This window comes from Tilletiaria anomala, assembly GCF_000711695.1.
Source record: "Tilletiaria anomala UBC 951 chromosome Unknown K437scaffold_50, whole genome shotgun sequence".
Lineage (NCBI taxonomy): Eukaryota > Fungi > Basidiomycota > Exobasidiomycetes > Georgefischeriales > Tilletiariaceae > Tilletiaria > Tilletiaria anomala.
The window spans coordinates 1-14,132 of record NW_013546972.1 but is presented as its reverse complement, the minus strand read 5'-3'; the positions used below and the strand labels follow the sequence as shown (position 1 = coordinate 14,132).

Genomic DNA, 14,132 nt, shown 5'->3' with positions numbered 1-14,132 from the left:
GCAACTAAGGACCACCAACTAACCTTCGAAGCCCTCCAAAGGCCAAGGCAAGACCCTCCCCTGGTCCACTAAGACAGCGTATTTAACGTTGGAGTGATTCATCGACTACCATCTGACCCCAGTCTGTAGCCGCATCCGAATTGCCTCAAGATGGCGCGTAACGAAGAAAAGGCGCAGTCGATGCTCTATCGCTTCCGCGAAGCGCAAGCCGCCGAGCTAGGCTTTGGGACACGCAAGAATGAGCGGCGGCCTCGGCTCGCATCCAGCGTTAAGGATCTCAAAGAGTGCGAACGATGGCGTGGAGAGGTGCTGCGCGAAATCAGCAGAAAGGTGTCCAAAATTCAAGATTGTGAGCTACGAGGATAGCCCCTTTGAGGAAAGAATTGAGCTGTTCTGACGGACGGATTTCTCTCGCACTCACCTTGGAACTGCAGTCGGATTGACCGACTACGAGGTACGAGATCTCAACGATGAAATCAATAAGCTCCTTCGCGAAAAGAATCATTGGGAGAACCAGATCATCGCGTTAGGCGGTGCGAACTACAAGCGAGGCGTACCACGGATGATGGACGATAGCGGCAAGGAAGTTCCTGGGAGTCGAGGGTACAAGTGCGTCCGAATCAAGCATCGATTATCTCTCAGCAGACTCACAGACTCGTTGCGCTGACATGATTCTTTATGCGTCGCCTGCACAGGTACTTTGGCCGCGCAAAAGACCTACCGGGCGTCAAAGAGCTGCTCGAAAGGTCGACTGAGACGGAAGAGCAGCGCGAGTCCTTCCGCGCGACCAAGTACCGGCGCTTCATGGATCAATCGCCGGCTTACTACGGAGACGAGGATGAACGGGATGGGGTGCTTCTCGCCGAGGAAGCTGCTGAGGAACGGCGAGATTGGTCCGAGCGGCTACGAAAAAATCTACTCGATCTAGGCTGCGAGGGGCAAGAGCTCGACAGTGCTGAGGGGGTGTGGCCGATGCCGCGAGCTGAAGCGCAGGCGCCTGGTGCGCCGGTGGATGACAAGGTGGGGAACAAACGGAAAGAGAGCAAACAGGTACAAGGTCGAGGGCCTAAAAGGGCCCGGAAGGATGGAGTGGCAGGAGATGAGATGAATTCCGATACAGCCGAAGGCGAGGGTGCCGACGAGGACAACGAGCAGGTCGATGTCCTCGTTTCCTCCTATCTCTTTGCTCTTCCCGTGGCACAATTACAAGCACCAAAAGTACCCGACCGTACAGAAATAGAAACATTCTTGCTACAGGCGCGCAAGCAGGCTCTCCGGTCAGAATGTGAGTTGCATCCACAAGGAGCGCCCTTGCCATTGTCGTGGCTGACAGCTGACGGCCTCTCTCGCCTACCTCGTTGCTGTAGACATCGGCTGAATGTTCTCTCCGGCGAAGAGCAGATTGTATGAAATGCAGTTGCGATGCAATCAGTCTTTTGTGCGATGCTACACGGGAGCGGAGCTGCTTGCTGGCCTCCCCCTCATCGCTTCACCTCATCCCGCGACTGCGTGCACGTCCTCTGTCCTCCTCTTCTTTCTCCTCTCCCTGCTCCTCATCGCGTCTCTCATCGTCCCTGCTGTCCTCCTCGATCGTCCTCTCCCTGTAGCCGCTCCCACCGCCATAGTGATGCATGGATGCGTAGACACCGTGTGCCCGATCGTGATCGAGGATGCTGGCAAGTATGTCCGGCGCACGCGTCCGACTCCGCGAGGTGGAGCGTCGCGCGATGTGCTCATGGTGCACGACGACTCCGGTCGTCATGGGGCTGCCCGCCCAGCTTTCGCCGCCACCGCCAGCAAGGAGGTTCTCATGAGCAATGCGCTGAGCCGAACCGCTTCGACTCCCGCGTGATCGCGACAGTGAGCGAGGTTGGATCTCGACCGGGCTGCTGCCACCATTACGTTGTCCAGCAGCTGCGGCGGCGGCAGCGGAAGAAGGGTGAGACTCGACGTCCGTCATGGAGAGCATCGGGGAGCTGGAGCCAGACTTCGGCAGGAAGCCTTTAAAGTGTAGCGACTCGCGACTAGTCGAAGCTCGAAGCGGCCGCCTGCCATGCGCCGGCCCAGGGCTGCCGAGTCTAGTCTGCTCGATGATCAAGCGCGACCACTCCGGCGACAGGGGGCTAATGTCGCCCGAAGTAGCGGCCGATGGCGGACGTCTGCCTACGCTCCGGCTGCGAGCGGTCGCCGCCACACTGGAAGCCCTCACCCATGCAGACGGTGCGGCAGGGTGCTCGCCATCCGCTGCTACGGGCGGCGTGCTGAGCGCAGAGTGCATGCCAGATTCGGTCGAGCTTCGCCCTTTGGCAGGTCGTGAGCGACTGAGGCTCGACTGGCGCGTCTGCGACGGCACCCTGCTCCTACCCCGCTCCTGTATTGGCTTGCGCTTCTCAAAGACGAGCGGCTGGACCGGCTCGCACTCGACAGCTTCGTCACCGCCCTCGCCCCTCAGCCACTCGCATTCCAGCAGCGTGCGTACGTCCCAGCGTTTTGCAGGATCCGGCTGCAGCAGGCCACGTAGCGCCTTTCTCAGGAGAAGCCTTTGCTTGGAAGTACCATTCCATGCCTGGTCGATGGTAGCATCGCTATCGGACTCTGCGTCTTCATCGCTGTCGATTGGCTCGTGATCTATTGCTGTGCTGGACGCCGGCGCAGAACCCACAAAGATATCGTTGGTGGCCGTGCCTTGCGGGGCGAGACTGGAAAGCGACTGGCTAAGGTCGAATGATCGATCGATCGAGTCGTCACCGGCGCCGACACTGAAACCAGCACCGGAGAAGTCGCCAAAGCGGCTGCCACGGAATGCATGAGAGACGTGCCGGTTTGTGCTGGTGAACCGATTGCCCAAGCTCAGCGCGCGGCCGAGGCTGTTGGTCGGCGAGTGCGGCGGAGCAACAAAGCTCTGCGAGCGATCCTTCTGTGAAAGCAGCATGGAGCTGCTCGACGAGAGCATGCCGCTGGCTTGTCCGCGTCTTTTAAGGCGTACCGGCATGTCCCAGTCAGCCTTGATGATCTTGTTCTGCAGGCGCGGCTCAAAGGGGTCGGCGAAGGGCAGCTTACCGCTGACGAGCGCATATAGCATGCAACCAACCGCCCACATGTCGGTCGCAAAAGGTGAGGGCGTGTTCATGCCGGCGCACCCGTCGCCACCCTCAACAGAAGCTTTTAGCGTCTCGCCACGCAGGAGCTCGGGTGCTGTGTAGGCTAGTGAGCCGCCTTGCGGTACCACCTTGCCCCGAACTCTATCCGCATCGTCCATTCCCACTTCACACCGGACAGCCAGGCCAAAGTCCGCAATACGCCATTGCACATCGTCTGTATCATCGCTCGCACCCGCAAGCTGACCCTGGCTATCGCCGTTGTCAGTCTTCCGAGGGACTCTAGAGTGTCCGAGGACATTCTCCAGCTTGAGGTCCGCATGCAGCACGCCCGCTACTTCATGCAGTACGTGCAGGCCGCTCGCGAGCTGGCGCATGACACTTCGAGCCGTCACGATGGGCACGCCACGGCTGCGGACGGTTGACTGGCGGGAACTGGCACGGCGGAAGCTGCCGGTATGCGTCAGGGAGCCGGATGCCGAAGACGGTCCAGCGCTCGCGATGGGCGAGGTGAGCGTAGATGCGAGACTAGATGTGCCGAGTACCGCTTGCAGGCTGCTCGTACCGGTGCTGAGAGGCGGAAGACCCGCACGTGAGGATGACGAGGGCAGGTGCGTCGAGAGAGATACAGCGCGGTGCAAGCCGCCTCCTTTCAGCAGCGACGACGGTGTAGACGACGCTGCGACCTCGCCTTGCACGATTGGAGCGAGCGAGGAGGAGCTGGTGATGGGGCCAGACTTGTCGCTGTCTGTCGCAGATTGTATCGTTGCTGTGCGCGATATGGCCAAGCCAGCTTTGTGCCCAACAATGGCTGGCTTGCCCTCGCTGCGCACGAATTCGAGCAACGATCCGCGATCGCACAGCGGCATAACAAGCAGGTCGACAGCAGTCGCTTCTGCCGGGCCCGATACGCATCGCGTCGCGTCTGTATCGGCATCTGCTTCTTCCTCCCGTTCGCCTCGCGACAAGACGATGCGTTCGTGCCAGATGAGGGGCAGAATGTTCTTGTGGATTGGCAGATCGCGCCAGAGCTCCATCTCCTTGAGGATCTGACCTTTGTCCAGACCCATGACTTTGGCGTGTTTACTCGTCCCGCCGATGCCGAAATTCGACGACGAGTCAGAGTAGATAAGCTTGACGGCGACACGGCGGCGCGGCGCTGATGCTTCTACTGGTGGTGCGACAGCCATGCTCTCGCCCTCACCATCAGGCGCCGTCGGCCCATCGCGCGCTTCCTCCTGGGCAGGCTGCCATTGCGGGTGCGAGCCCTGCGCGCGTGTACGATCCTCCGTCTCGTCCTGGAGGTCAAAAGCCTCTCTGACCGTCGAGAAGCCGCCGAACGCAAACACCTTGCCAAGCAGGTACCTGCCTCCGGGCCCGACTCGCGCACCCTCGTCGTCGGGCATCTGCGTCCAAGGCGTAGAAGAGGACGAATAAGCGTGCGGCGCAAGGCTCGCGTTCGGCATTCCGTTGAATGTCCGCCCTCTCTCACGCTCCTGTGAGTACGGGCCATAGCTGTTGGATTGGCCATTGCCGGATCCGAGGCCAAGCGCATGGGCGACGGCGAAGCGCTGCTGCAGTGTCGGCGAGAGGGACAGCGCCGAGCGCGGCTTGAACGAGGGCGCGGTCCGCACGCTTGCTCCAGCTCCGATGTCTGAAACTGCACCCACGTCGTAAGTACCAGCACTGGCAAGCAACTCAAGGTTGGAGCTGTACACGCGCCGATGTGTGCCACCCTTGCTGGCGGATAAGGGCGTTGGCGACTGGGAGAGCGCGACGTTTCGCGTGCGTATGTTCGCGTTCACGGTCCGGCGGCTGTTGAGTAGCTCGCTGCCCACAGTGCCAAAGCCCTGATACCCAGCTCCTGCACCCGCAGCCGCACCCGGAGCGGGTGCGGCTGCGGCTGCGGAGCTGGGCATCGTGCCTGCGGACGGTTGGCTCTCTCGCCGCGACGGCGACACCGTCACTGGAGCTGCCGCTGCTACAAGCATCGAAGGAGGTGATTCGGCGATGGCGGAGGAGGCGAGCGACCGGTCGCTGGTGGGTGACCCGACCACCGAGTAGACGCGTGAGAAGGCGGAAAGGAACTCTGCAGCGGGCGAAATGGTCCGCTCGGAGCTACTGCCTCCTGCGCTGGCGGTTGCCGTGCTCGTGATAACGCCTGCACCTGCGGCCGGGCTGCCTCCCGCTGGAGTGATCGAAGAAAGGGCCGTCTGCTGCTGCACCGCTGGGTCACGACGCGCCCACCACATGCCGGCTTCAGCATCCTCCTGCTGCAGTGGCTGCAGTGACTGCTGCTGCTGCTGCGCACTAGGCAGCGACGCGCCCAAGATGACGGAGCTGCGTCGCCGGCGACCTCTACGATGGTCGATCGCTTGGCACTGCTCCTCCTGGTTCTTTTCCGTCCCCATTACATCTCCTGCTTCATGGATCGTGAGTGGGCGGCGCGTGGGCGAGGTCGCGTAGGGCGATGCAATGCCGAGCCTTTTGGCCGTGACTGAATTCAGGTCTAAGGAGCCCCATCCAACTGTGTTGCCCACGCTGCTGCTGATGCTGCTGCCACTATTGCCTCGGGCCCGTGTGTCGCCCGAGGAGATGGAAGAGCTCAAGCCGGAAGGATCGAATAAGGGCGAGATGATCTCTTCCTCCTCCACTTGCTGCTGGCCAGCTGCTTGCTCTGGCGCCGATGTATTTTCGGCCTGCCGAGCGACATGCTGCGCCTTGGTATGAGAGCATGTTGCCACTGCACAGCTTGTATGCGTGTCGATGGGCCTTAAAGCCGCCGTAGCTGGTGCCACAGCCGCCGCCGTCGCCGCTGCTGCTGAGCCGATCAAATCGTCCAATTTAAGGGCCGAGCTAGGCAGGGCCCGCTGCTCTGTTTGCATCGCATAAGCCGTCCGTAATCGGTGAATGTCCCAGTTGCTGTCTTGCTACTGCGAACACGACTTGATTGCGCAGCAGCGTGGAAGCGTCATTCGTCAGCCTCGCCCAGGCCCCAGCGCCCGCGAAAGTCCATGTCCGCAAGTACCTGTGCCGACTCACCTTCGTGGCCCGTGCTATGTGGCGCGAGTGTCGTGCGTTGTGTCATCCGATCGGGTCTGCCCTATCTCTGTCTCTCTCGGGCGCGTCTCTGCCTGCTTACGGGCGTGGTGGTGTGGTGTGAGGCTGGGAATGTTTACTTTTGTGTGGAGTCAGTTGCCGAGTGTACACAGCCCAGACGTCCTTATTCATATACACACACACTTACATATATATATATAGAAATGTACGTATACAAGTAGGCAGACATATCTGCACAGTGCTCTCTAAGCGACACCCGATGATGCGGGGGAAGGCTCAAAAGAAAGAAAGCAATGCAAGCTTAAAAGAAAGCAAAGCTATGCCACTGGGAGAGCTTCTTAGAAGATGCTTTCCAATACAACGCTTGGCACTCACACACGTACTCCCACCGCTCGGCACCGAAGATGGATACAACCCTACCTTGCTCACGACATATTTTTGAGTAGCAGGTTGGATGGCGGTCGTGCTTTGCCCCCTCTCTTATGCCAAGTCAGCTCTTCCTCTTCGATTCATTCCATGCCAACTCCCTGCTTGAAAGAGTCGTACATCTTCCGAATCGAGCAAAGCGGGTGAGCCTGTGCCGTAGACCTTTGGGTGCATCTACAACGCGCGGCGGCAAACAGCGGCACTCGCACTCCGGCTTGTCGTAGAACAGGGCGGGCTGCCCTAGTCGAAGCAGGGTACGGAAAGCCCACGCTGGGAAAAGTTCTCTGCTCGACATGCCGTCTGATGCACACTATGGCATTTTCCACAGTGCCGGCCCTCCGGAGACGCTGTATCGAAGCAGCGAAAGCAGTTACAGCAGCGCTGCCCGCTTCGGCTCGCAGCAGCCCTCGTCGCGCACGCGCAGCATCCCGTCAGGGGGAGCGTTCGGGTCGGACCTCGCGCTGAACAACACCTTCCAGTTCCCCCCGACGTTCATGGACATTGAGCGGTACAACCGCGATAAAGAGGAGCGCACGGAGGAGGAGGAGCGCCTCGGCTATGACCCAGCATCGCGTCGTTGGCGGCCGACGCTGGAGAACGACAGTGAGTGCCCACCCGCAAGGGTCCCCTCAGATCTGCCTTCAGCGCCAACACCATCCAAATATGACCACTTCCCATCTGTAGATGTCTCTGCGCCGGAGCACCTGATTCTGCCTACGACAGACGAAGACGGTGAGCAGCTACCAAACGAGTACCACATCTCCTACCCCTTCGGCAACCTGTACGCACCGGCACGCACCGCTGCGCCGTACGCGTCGCAGCCAAAGCTATCGCCGCGGCTGCACATGAATATGGCTCTGGCAAACAGCGCGAACGCAAGCAAGGCGCAGGGCAACAAGTCCGCCGCCGCTGCTGCTGCAGGCCCCAAACCAGCTGCAGCAGATGCCACGCACGGCGGCGGCGGTGCGCTCGATGGCCTTCCTGCGCACATCACTTTGCGCGCCAAGACGCAGCAGATTCCACGCGTGCCGGACTGGCCCTTTGTCAAGTTCGGCCCAGGCAAAGGTGGGCACAATGCTCTGCTGCGCGCACAGCTGCAGCATCCCGCGCCGGCCTACCGCGAGGTCTGGGCGGATCTGGCGTTCGATCGGCTGTATCCGCAAGGCTATCACCACCATGGGAGCGGCGCCGCCGCCGCCGCCGCCATACATGCAGATGCGGACGCCGACCCGCTCCGTGAAGGCGTGGGCAACAGCGCAGGCCTACCGACGGAGCGGGAGAAGCTACCGCCTTCTTTTGCTACATTCCTCCACACGCTCGGGCCGCAGGGTGAAGACCAGTTCCCGACGGGCATGTCAGGCGCGTTTGCGCACTGGATGGCCGAGGCGGAGGAGCAGACAACGCACGACGATGTGCAACATGAAGACGATGGTGATGGCGCCGACGAGGGAGGAGGCGCGGTGCGGACTGCTGCGAGCCTTGAGGTAGACGCCATCGCCGAGTGGCTCGCGGCCGAGCGCGAAGAGACGACCTGGCGGCCTGGTGCGCCGGCAGCCAAGCGCTTCCAGTGGGGCCACGGGTGGGTGGCGGAGTAGCATGCTCCGCGGGCAGATGTTTCAGAAGCGTTTCTACACTTGCGTTGTTCAGCTGCATTCATGCACATCCATGTATTGTACACGCATTCGCCATGTTGTAATCATAGATAGACTCACTACATTATCAGATATATATATATATATTCACGCCGAGTGGAGCAGCGATGAGCGACGCAAAGGAAGGAATCTCATGCGCACCAGGCAATAAGTGATCCTAGCATACAAGATACAAAGCGCACTGTGATAGAAATTACATACTGAAAGACCAGTCCACTCTGACTTCCGCATTTCCTAAAGCCATCGTCACCGATACAGAGCAGCCTGGGGAGAATCACGCAAGGAGGGTATTCCGCAAGCAGGAGACAGGCAAGAGAATCGTTAGTCTACCAAGGGGGTGAAAGTGCCTATTTGCTGCATGCCGGCGGAGGCAAGGACTAAGACTTTGGGATGGCGCATGTGTGGCGTGCATGTTGGGTTGATAGTGCGTGCTTGTTGGCCGGAGGCCACGGTTTTCGACGCACTGGCTTGGGCGAGCGTCGGCCGAGCGAGCATTCGACCCGGGGCTTGATAGTAAGGTGAGCGGAACCGATCGCGATTTAAGCCTACTGAGTAGTCTCGGCAGCTGTGCCGTCGCATGCTGGTTTGGCAGCGAAAATGCCCACCGAAAGCTCCTCACAGATAGACGTCTTGCTTTGCTGCCGCTAAGGCCGAACTTGGCATATATAACCTTGCTGAGCGCCCAGGTGTGATAGAGCATGAAGTTGAGCTTGGCCAGCACTTTGAGCACGCCGTAGAAGACTATGTCTGAGTCTGAGTGGATGACGTTGCCGCCGTCCGCATGACCCCAGGCGATTGGGTAGAACAGGCAGAGGAAGGAGACGGCAGACGTGCCGGACAGGTACGCCATCTAGATTTGGTCATCGCTAGCGTCTTTAGCCGCCTTGAGCGCCGGACCGCAGAGCACGAAGTAGATCCAGAAGAGGCTGCAGAGTGCGGATGAAACAGGGTCAGCACGGAATCAACACTTTCAGGCAAAGCAAAGTTGCACGGGGAAACTCACGCAGCGCATCCAAACGCAGAGTAACCCCACTTGAAGTTAGAAGCGACCAGTGCGCCGATAGGACCGGTAGCAATCATGACCAAGTCGATAAAAATCGTCATGCAAACGGTCGACAGCGGAATCGGGCTGGTCAGGAGGAGCGTGACGAGCAGGAGCGGTATGGTGATGGTCCAGTCGATTTAGTGCTCGTACCAGATCTACTGCGTTGGAAGGCCGCTGACGCGCTGCCCGTCTGCACCCAGCTGTCGTGCAGGAACTAGACGATGGGAGGCGTTTCACCGAGGTCGGATGCAAGTGAGTAGGCAATCGACCTAGTGCCGAGCACAGCTGCTGCGAGGTAGTTGACAGTGCGCTGGCCGCGCGAAACCTTGGTAAAGGTGAACGCAGAGAGCGTAAGCGCCGGAAAGCCAGCATTGCGCGCTCACATGCTAGCACAAAAGGGATATTTCTGCTCATCAAGGAAGGAAGCACCATGATGGAGAAGACGGCCCAGAGGAAGTCGGGGTATGGGCCCAATGATGGAAATGCCAGGTAGGGACTGGGCCAAGTTCAGCTGAACGGCCTGATTAGACCAGGCGATCAGAGATGACATTCTTGCTTTTCAGCGCAGCGGTAGGATGCGGGCGGCGGGCGGGATGTCCTGCAGGTGTGAGCTCATAGACAACAGCTGCAACTGCTACTGAGGATGGCAAAAAAACATATGTGTGTCCGTAAATACGCCTTATCACGATGTATACCACTCTAGCTTTGAATCGCAGCATTTATAAGACCTCACAGCACGGTGGTAAAAGGAGTTGGCTTCCATTGTGTACACTTTCAGCCATTTTTCGCAACGTCAATACGATCCATGCAAGGAGTGCGTCGCGACGAGAGTTAGTGTTGTCACAGGATCAAGAGCGCCATTTCTTTGTTTGGCAACGTGCTGACGCTAGGTAGAATGGCGAGCGATCTCAGTGATCCACATATGGCCATCGGACGGGTCGATTTGGAGGTACGGGTAGCGACCGGAGACAGCAGCTGGCGGTCTGGCAGCTGTTTGAAACTTTGATCTAATGAATAGAGTCGGTCAGATACGTACGGTCGGATGGTTCGAGGCCATCTTGTCACAGCCTGTCAGAGATGCGGCAGAGACGGCACGTTGAGGCAGATGGCTTTCTGACGTAAAATTGGGTGAAAGCTTTCTCTTCCCTTTCGAAAGCGGTAGAGGAGCGGTGGGAGGAGGCTAAAGCCAAAATGGTGTTGCGGACCGTCTGTAGATGGTAGCCCGTTGGTAAAGCAAGAAGCTACCTTTTCCTGACCCTGGCGACTTCCTCTTTGTCACACGCGTCAACAAAAAGGCCCCCATTCGGTCTATCAAGAGAGAATCGAAGGCAAAAGTGCAGAACCCCGAGTCGATGGTCGAAGGGTCTCTGCGCATGGTTGCCGGGACGGCGGGCCACAGATCTGATTCAAGACGGCTGTGACATGAAAATAACCTTCTTTGGCTACACCGTGCGGGGCCTGTTCCTCCACGAGAGCCTCAGCTGCCGCGTGTGGCTTGCACCGGGGCCGCTGAGCGTCCGACTCCAGAAGCCTGGTCCCCCAACTGCGAGCGGGGGTGAGTCTTCGTTGGGATCGAGCGTCGAGCGAGTTGTATTAATATGGGTTCATGGGAGCCCATGAGAGTTGAATGAGGACCGTGCCCTTAGATTCTAGGGTCGCCGACTCACGCAGATGGCGTCGTTTGATCATTCGGCGGAATGATTCCGACCCGGCAGCCCAGCGGATGGCTGTAATCAGATCCACCAAAAATGCTTGAGAAACCGTGAGCTCTCCTTTCCCCTGGGACTCCCCCTTCCGCTCAAAATGGCCCTGAGCAAGGGCTGGATTATGATGATGCGGTTGACTGTTACAGCTGATCACTCGCGCCTCTCAAGACGACGATGGCAATACGAAAAGGAATGCTCATCGCACGTTGAACACACTGACCGCCGAGTGTTGAAACGTTGGTCTGCTCTTCCTTATGGACCAGTACCATTTCCACACGCTTTCGTCGTTACCTTGCCTTTAGGAGACAACCACGTATCGAGAGTTTCTGATGTGTCATCTCCTTCTCGCCCGCCCCGCATACAAACTGCGCAATTCGCGTAACCGAGGCAGGCTGCGACTGACTGAATGTGTGCAGGTTCCATTGATTCTCCGACCGACTCCTCTTCTTGTGTTGATATGACCTCTGCCAACTTCATCATGGATCAAACGTCACGGTCCACTTCCCACATTTTCGGGCTCTACTCTTGAAGACACTGGTCTGACAAGTTCCAAGAGCATCTCCCTCGGTTTGCTGCAGGATGCGCACCTTATATTATTCCGTGACTGATGCCCCCTCGCTGACGCTCGAGCCTCAAGCTTTCCACGCCAAGAGCCACTCGGCTCTCGCAGCTATGCACTCCCAAAGATCAGCGCTGATTCACCAGAAGTAATATCACCAAGGCAACCAGATCCGACTGGTTCGTCACCGTGGCGACTGTTGAAGAAGAAGAAGCAGAAGAAGAAAAGCACAGCAAACACTTCCACATCGCAGGAAATTCGGGAAAGTTAACGCAATCTCAAGCAGCTTGCCTCTGCAGCCGCCGTATGCAAACACAGCAAATATGCCGTTACGCACTCCCCCGCTCACGCACCCATATCTAAGCGGAAATAACGCACCGGTCAGCAAGGAGATGTGCCTGATGCTGTGTTAGGTGGTGCAAGGGTAGATGCCGCGTGAGCTAGCTGATGGACAGTATGTTCGCAACGGTGGCAGTCCCAGTCCCAGTCAGGTGAACAACGACAAGGCAAGCCACTGGTTCGATGAGATGTAATGCTCGCTGGCGTGCTTTTTAAGTGCCATGGGCGAGTACGGGAAGAAATGGAGACCCAACCGCAGTTGGTCAATCACTTCATCCTCACCGCCGTTATCCCATCACACATGTCGACGCACAGGCACCTGTGACACCGACAATTGCGGCATTTGTCTCACCCTCTGCTCATACCAGTCTCTTTGTCTCCATGATGCGGGCTTTCTTATTCTATGCCAACCCCTGGCTGCCTTTCCTCTGCTTCGAGAGGGAAGACGACAAGGCAAAGTGGCTAAGCCTGGCCAATGCGACGGCCTGGTGGGACGACAGTAAGGTGTTCGGCGGATGCGAGAGCAGACCACCCATGTAAGTCCAGCTGGCAGGCCTCGAGTCAGTGGGCTGGTACACTGGACAAGATCTCGCACCGAAAGAATGGGAAAACGGGTTGAATGCGCTGCACATGCATTTTATGGAGTACACCACCGCTCACGTAAAATGCACAAGAAAACATATCTGTTATTTGCAGCTGGCATCTAACGCTCCTCAACATGGCTTGCCTGCAGCCAAAGATTGATCCCATCACAGGAGAGATGATTTTATATCACATCTCACTCGTCAAACCTTTTCTCCGAGTCAGCGTGATTCCAATTCCTGACTCGAAGCAGCAAGGCCGCTTTGACGACACCTATGCTAGGAGCCATTATACCCGGGCTCTCAAAGCTAAAGATCATGTGCGACTTAGGGTGCAGCTCTTCGGGTACTATCATTATCGACCATCCGCTCAGCCTTGACCCCATCAATCTTCTCTTGTGCAAGAACATTCTCGACTACGATCCGTCTCGCGCTGCTCGCTTTGGCAGATTTCCGCGGCATGGGCCAATCAATGTTGCTTGGGTTGAGATCGATGATAGCTTCGTCGTCTCTTACACGGCGAACGCTTGGGACGATGCTGCGGGCCAGGGTAACCGACTGAATCTGCTCGCATGCAGAATGAACAGCGCAACGCTCATTTACACGGCCGGGAATATGCAATCTCCAGCCAATGCGTTGCCAAAGGGCAAAAGTGAGGCTGAAAAGTGTCACTTGTACTACTGGTGCTTTGAAGATGAGGGGAAATTGGCGACCGAATTCACTCACTCCAATGTGCCCATCGAGGTTCCTTCTCTCAACCCTTCATCGATCATGAACGTCGCAGCGTTCATCTAAGGCACTTCGACGCGTCATGGCAGTTTCGATGCAAGTCTCAAAGCTTGCTGCCAAGGTCGACTGCATCGTCAAGATGAATGTCAAGAGGTTGGTTGCCAGAGGTCGCAAGGCATGCGTGGCAGGTACGTTAGCACACACAGAGTGTGGCGATAAGCGCACGGCCGAGCAAATTTCGCAAGAGTAAGACACTTCAAGCAAACTCACGCGCTGCTGTTGCAAACGACATTTGCCTCTTTGCGAAGCCAAAGGGCTGGTATGCGCAGGATTCCTCCTTTGTTCCACGCAGAAATGCGCAGTCCTAAGACGATGGTTATCCCCTTTCCTACGCTTTCGACAAGAACACAGGACTGGACCAACTGACTGGTACCGTGTGGCCCAATGCGACGAGTGAGCTATGAATCATCGTCGCAGCCAACACACAAAATATTATTGCGCGGGTACAGCTTCCACAGCGCGTACTGCACGGGCTGCACGGCAACTTCTTCTCTGCTGAGCAGATCGCTAAACAAAAGCTGCCGCGAGAACAACAGGTGATATGCTCCGTGTGCAAGTGGCATCTTCAGCTCCCTACGCGCAAATTGTCGGGTCTTCCACTTCGCAAGGCCAATGGGCCCACATCTCGTGTTCAAGATTGGATCCAGGCAGCCATGTAGCGCCTCAAAGACTACATCGAGAACAAGGTTGCCTGTCTTTACTGTTGCTCCTACAATATGCTTCACATGCATATTTGTGTCATCTCTGCATTGGGTCGAGAGATACTCCACTTTGGCTAACCACCCCGTCAGAAGCCTTGACTCTTGGCAGAGTGCCTAGCCAATACTTGGGTGCCGCTGCTTTGCCGTTGTGCGAATGGTAGATGGAAGCCCGCCTA

General features: G+C 57.7%; 5 protein-coding genes across 5 annotated transcripts; 3 read left to right on the top strand and 2 right to left on the bottom strand.

The window, feature by feature from the left end:
- Nucleotides 1-150: 150 nt before the first annotated feature.
- Nucleotides 151-1,378, top strand: K437DRAFT_268715 (Isy1-like splicing factor; the record flags this gene model as incomplete). The annotated part of the gene is made up of 4 exons (XM_013387361.1): nt 151-349; nt 435-609; nt 696-1,285; nt 1,368-1,378. 4 exons carry the CDS (start codon nt 151-153, stop codon nt 1,376-1,378), a joined length of 975 nt encoding a protein of 324 aa, XP_013242815.1.
- On the bottom strand, nt 1,374-6,232 carry K437DRAFT_256967 (kinase-like protein). Its single transcript, XM_013387360.1, has one exon. The coding sequence runs from the start codon at nt 5,981-5,983 to the stop codon at nt 1,490-1,492; it is 4,494 nt and encodes a 1,497-aa protein (XP_013242814.1). The 5' UTR covers nt 5,984-6,232; the 3' UTR covers nt 1,374-1,489.
- Nucleotides 6,233-6,738: 506 nt separating this feature from the next.
- On the top strand, nt 6,739-8,383 carry K437DRAFT_136133 (uncharacterized protein). The gene has a single exon (XM_013387359.1). It carries the CDS (start codon nt 6,878-6,880, stop codon nt 8,177-8,179), a length of 1,302 nt encoding a protein of 433 aa, XP_013242813.1. The 5' UTR covers nt 6,739-6,877; the 3' UTR covers nt 8,180-8,383.
- A 703-nt stretch (nt 8,384-9,086) lies between these two features.
- On the bottom strand, nt 9,087-9,340 carry K437DRAFT_268712 (uncharacterized protein; the record flags this gene model as incomplete). Its single annotated transcript, XM_013387358.1, has 2 exons — nt 9,087-9,162; nt 9,240-9,340. 2 exons carry the CDS (start codon nt 9,338-9,340, stop codon nt 9,087-9,089), a joined length of 177 nt encoding a protein of 58 aa, XP_013242812.1.
- A 3,225-nt stretch (nt 9,341-12,565) lies between these two features.
- Nucleotides 12,566-13,457, top strand: K437DRAFT_136029 (uncharacterized protein). Its single transcript, XM_013387357.1, has one exon. The coding sequence runs from the start codon at nt 12,743-12,745 to the stop codon at nt 13,259-13,261; it is 519 nt and encodes a 172-aa protein (XP_013242811.1). The 5' UTR covers nt 12,566-12,742; the 3' UTR covers nt 13,262-13,457.
- Nucleotides 13,458-14,132: the final 675 nt, after the last annotated feature.

Excerpts from the sequence above, each read along its gene's own strand:
- K437DRAFT_256967 (XM_013387360.1), bottom strand. The coding sequence starts at position 5,983 with ATGCAAACAGAGCAGCGGGCCCTGCCTAGCTCGGCCCTTAAATTGGAC.
- K437DRAFT_136133 (XM_013387359.1), top strand. The coding sequence starts at position 6,878 with ATGCCGTCTGATGCACACTATGGCATTTTCCACAGTGCCGGCCCTCCG.
- K437DRAFT_136029 (XM_013387357.1), top strand. The coding sequence starts at position 12,743 with ATGCTAGGAGCCATTATACCCGGGCTCTCAAAGCTAAAGATCATGTGC.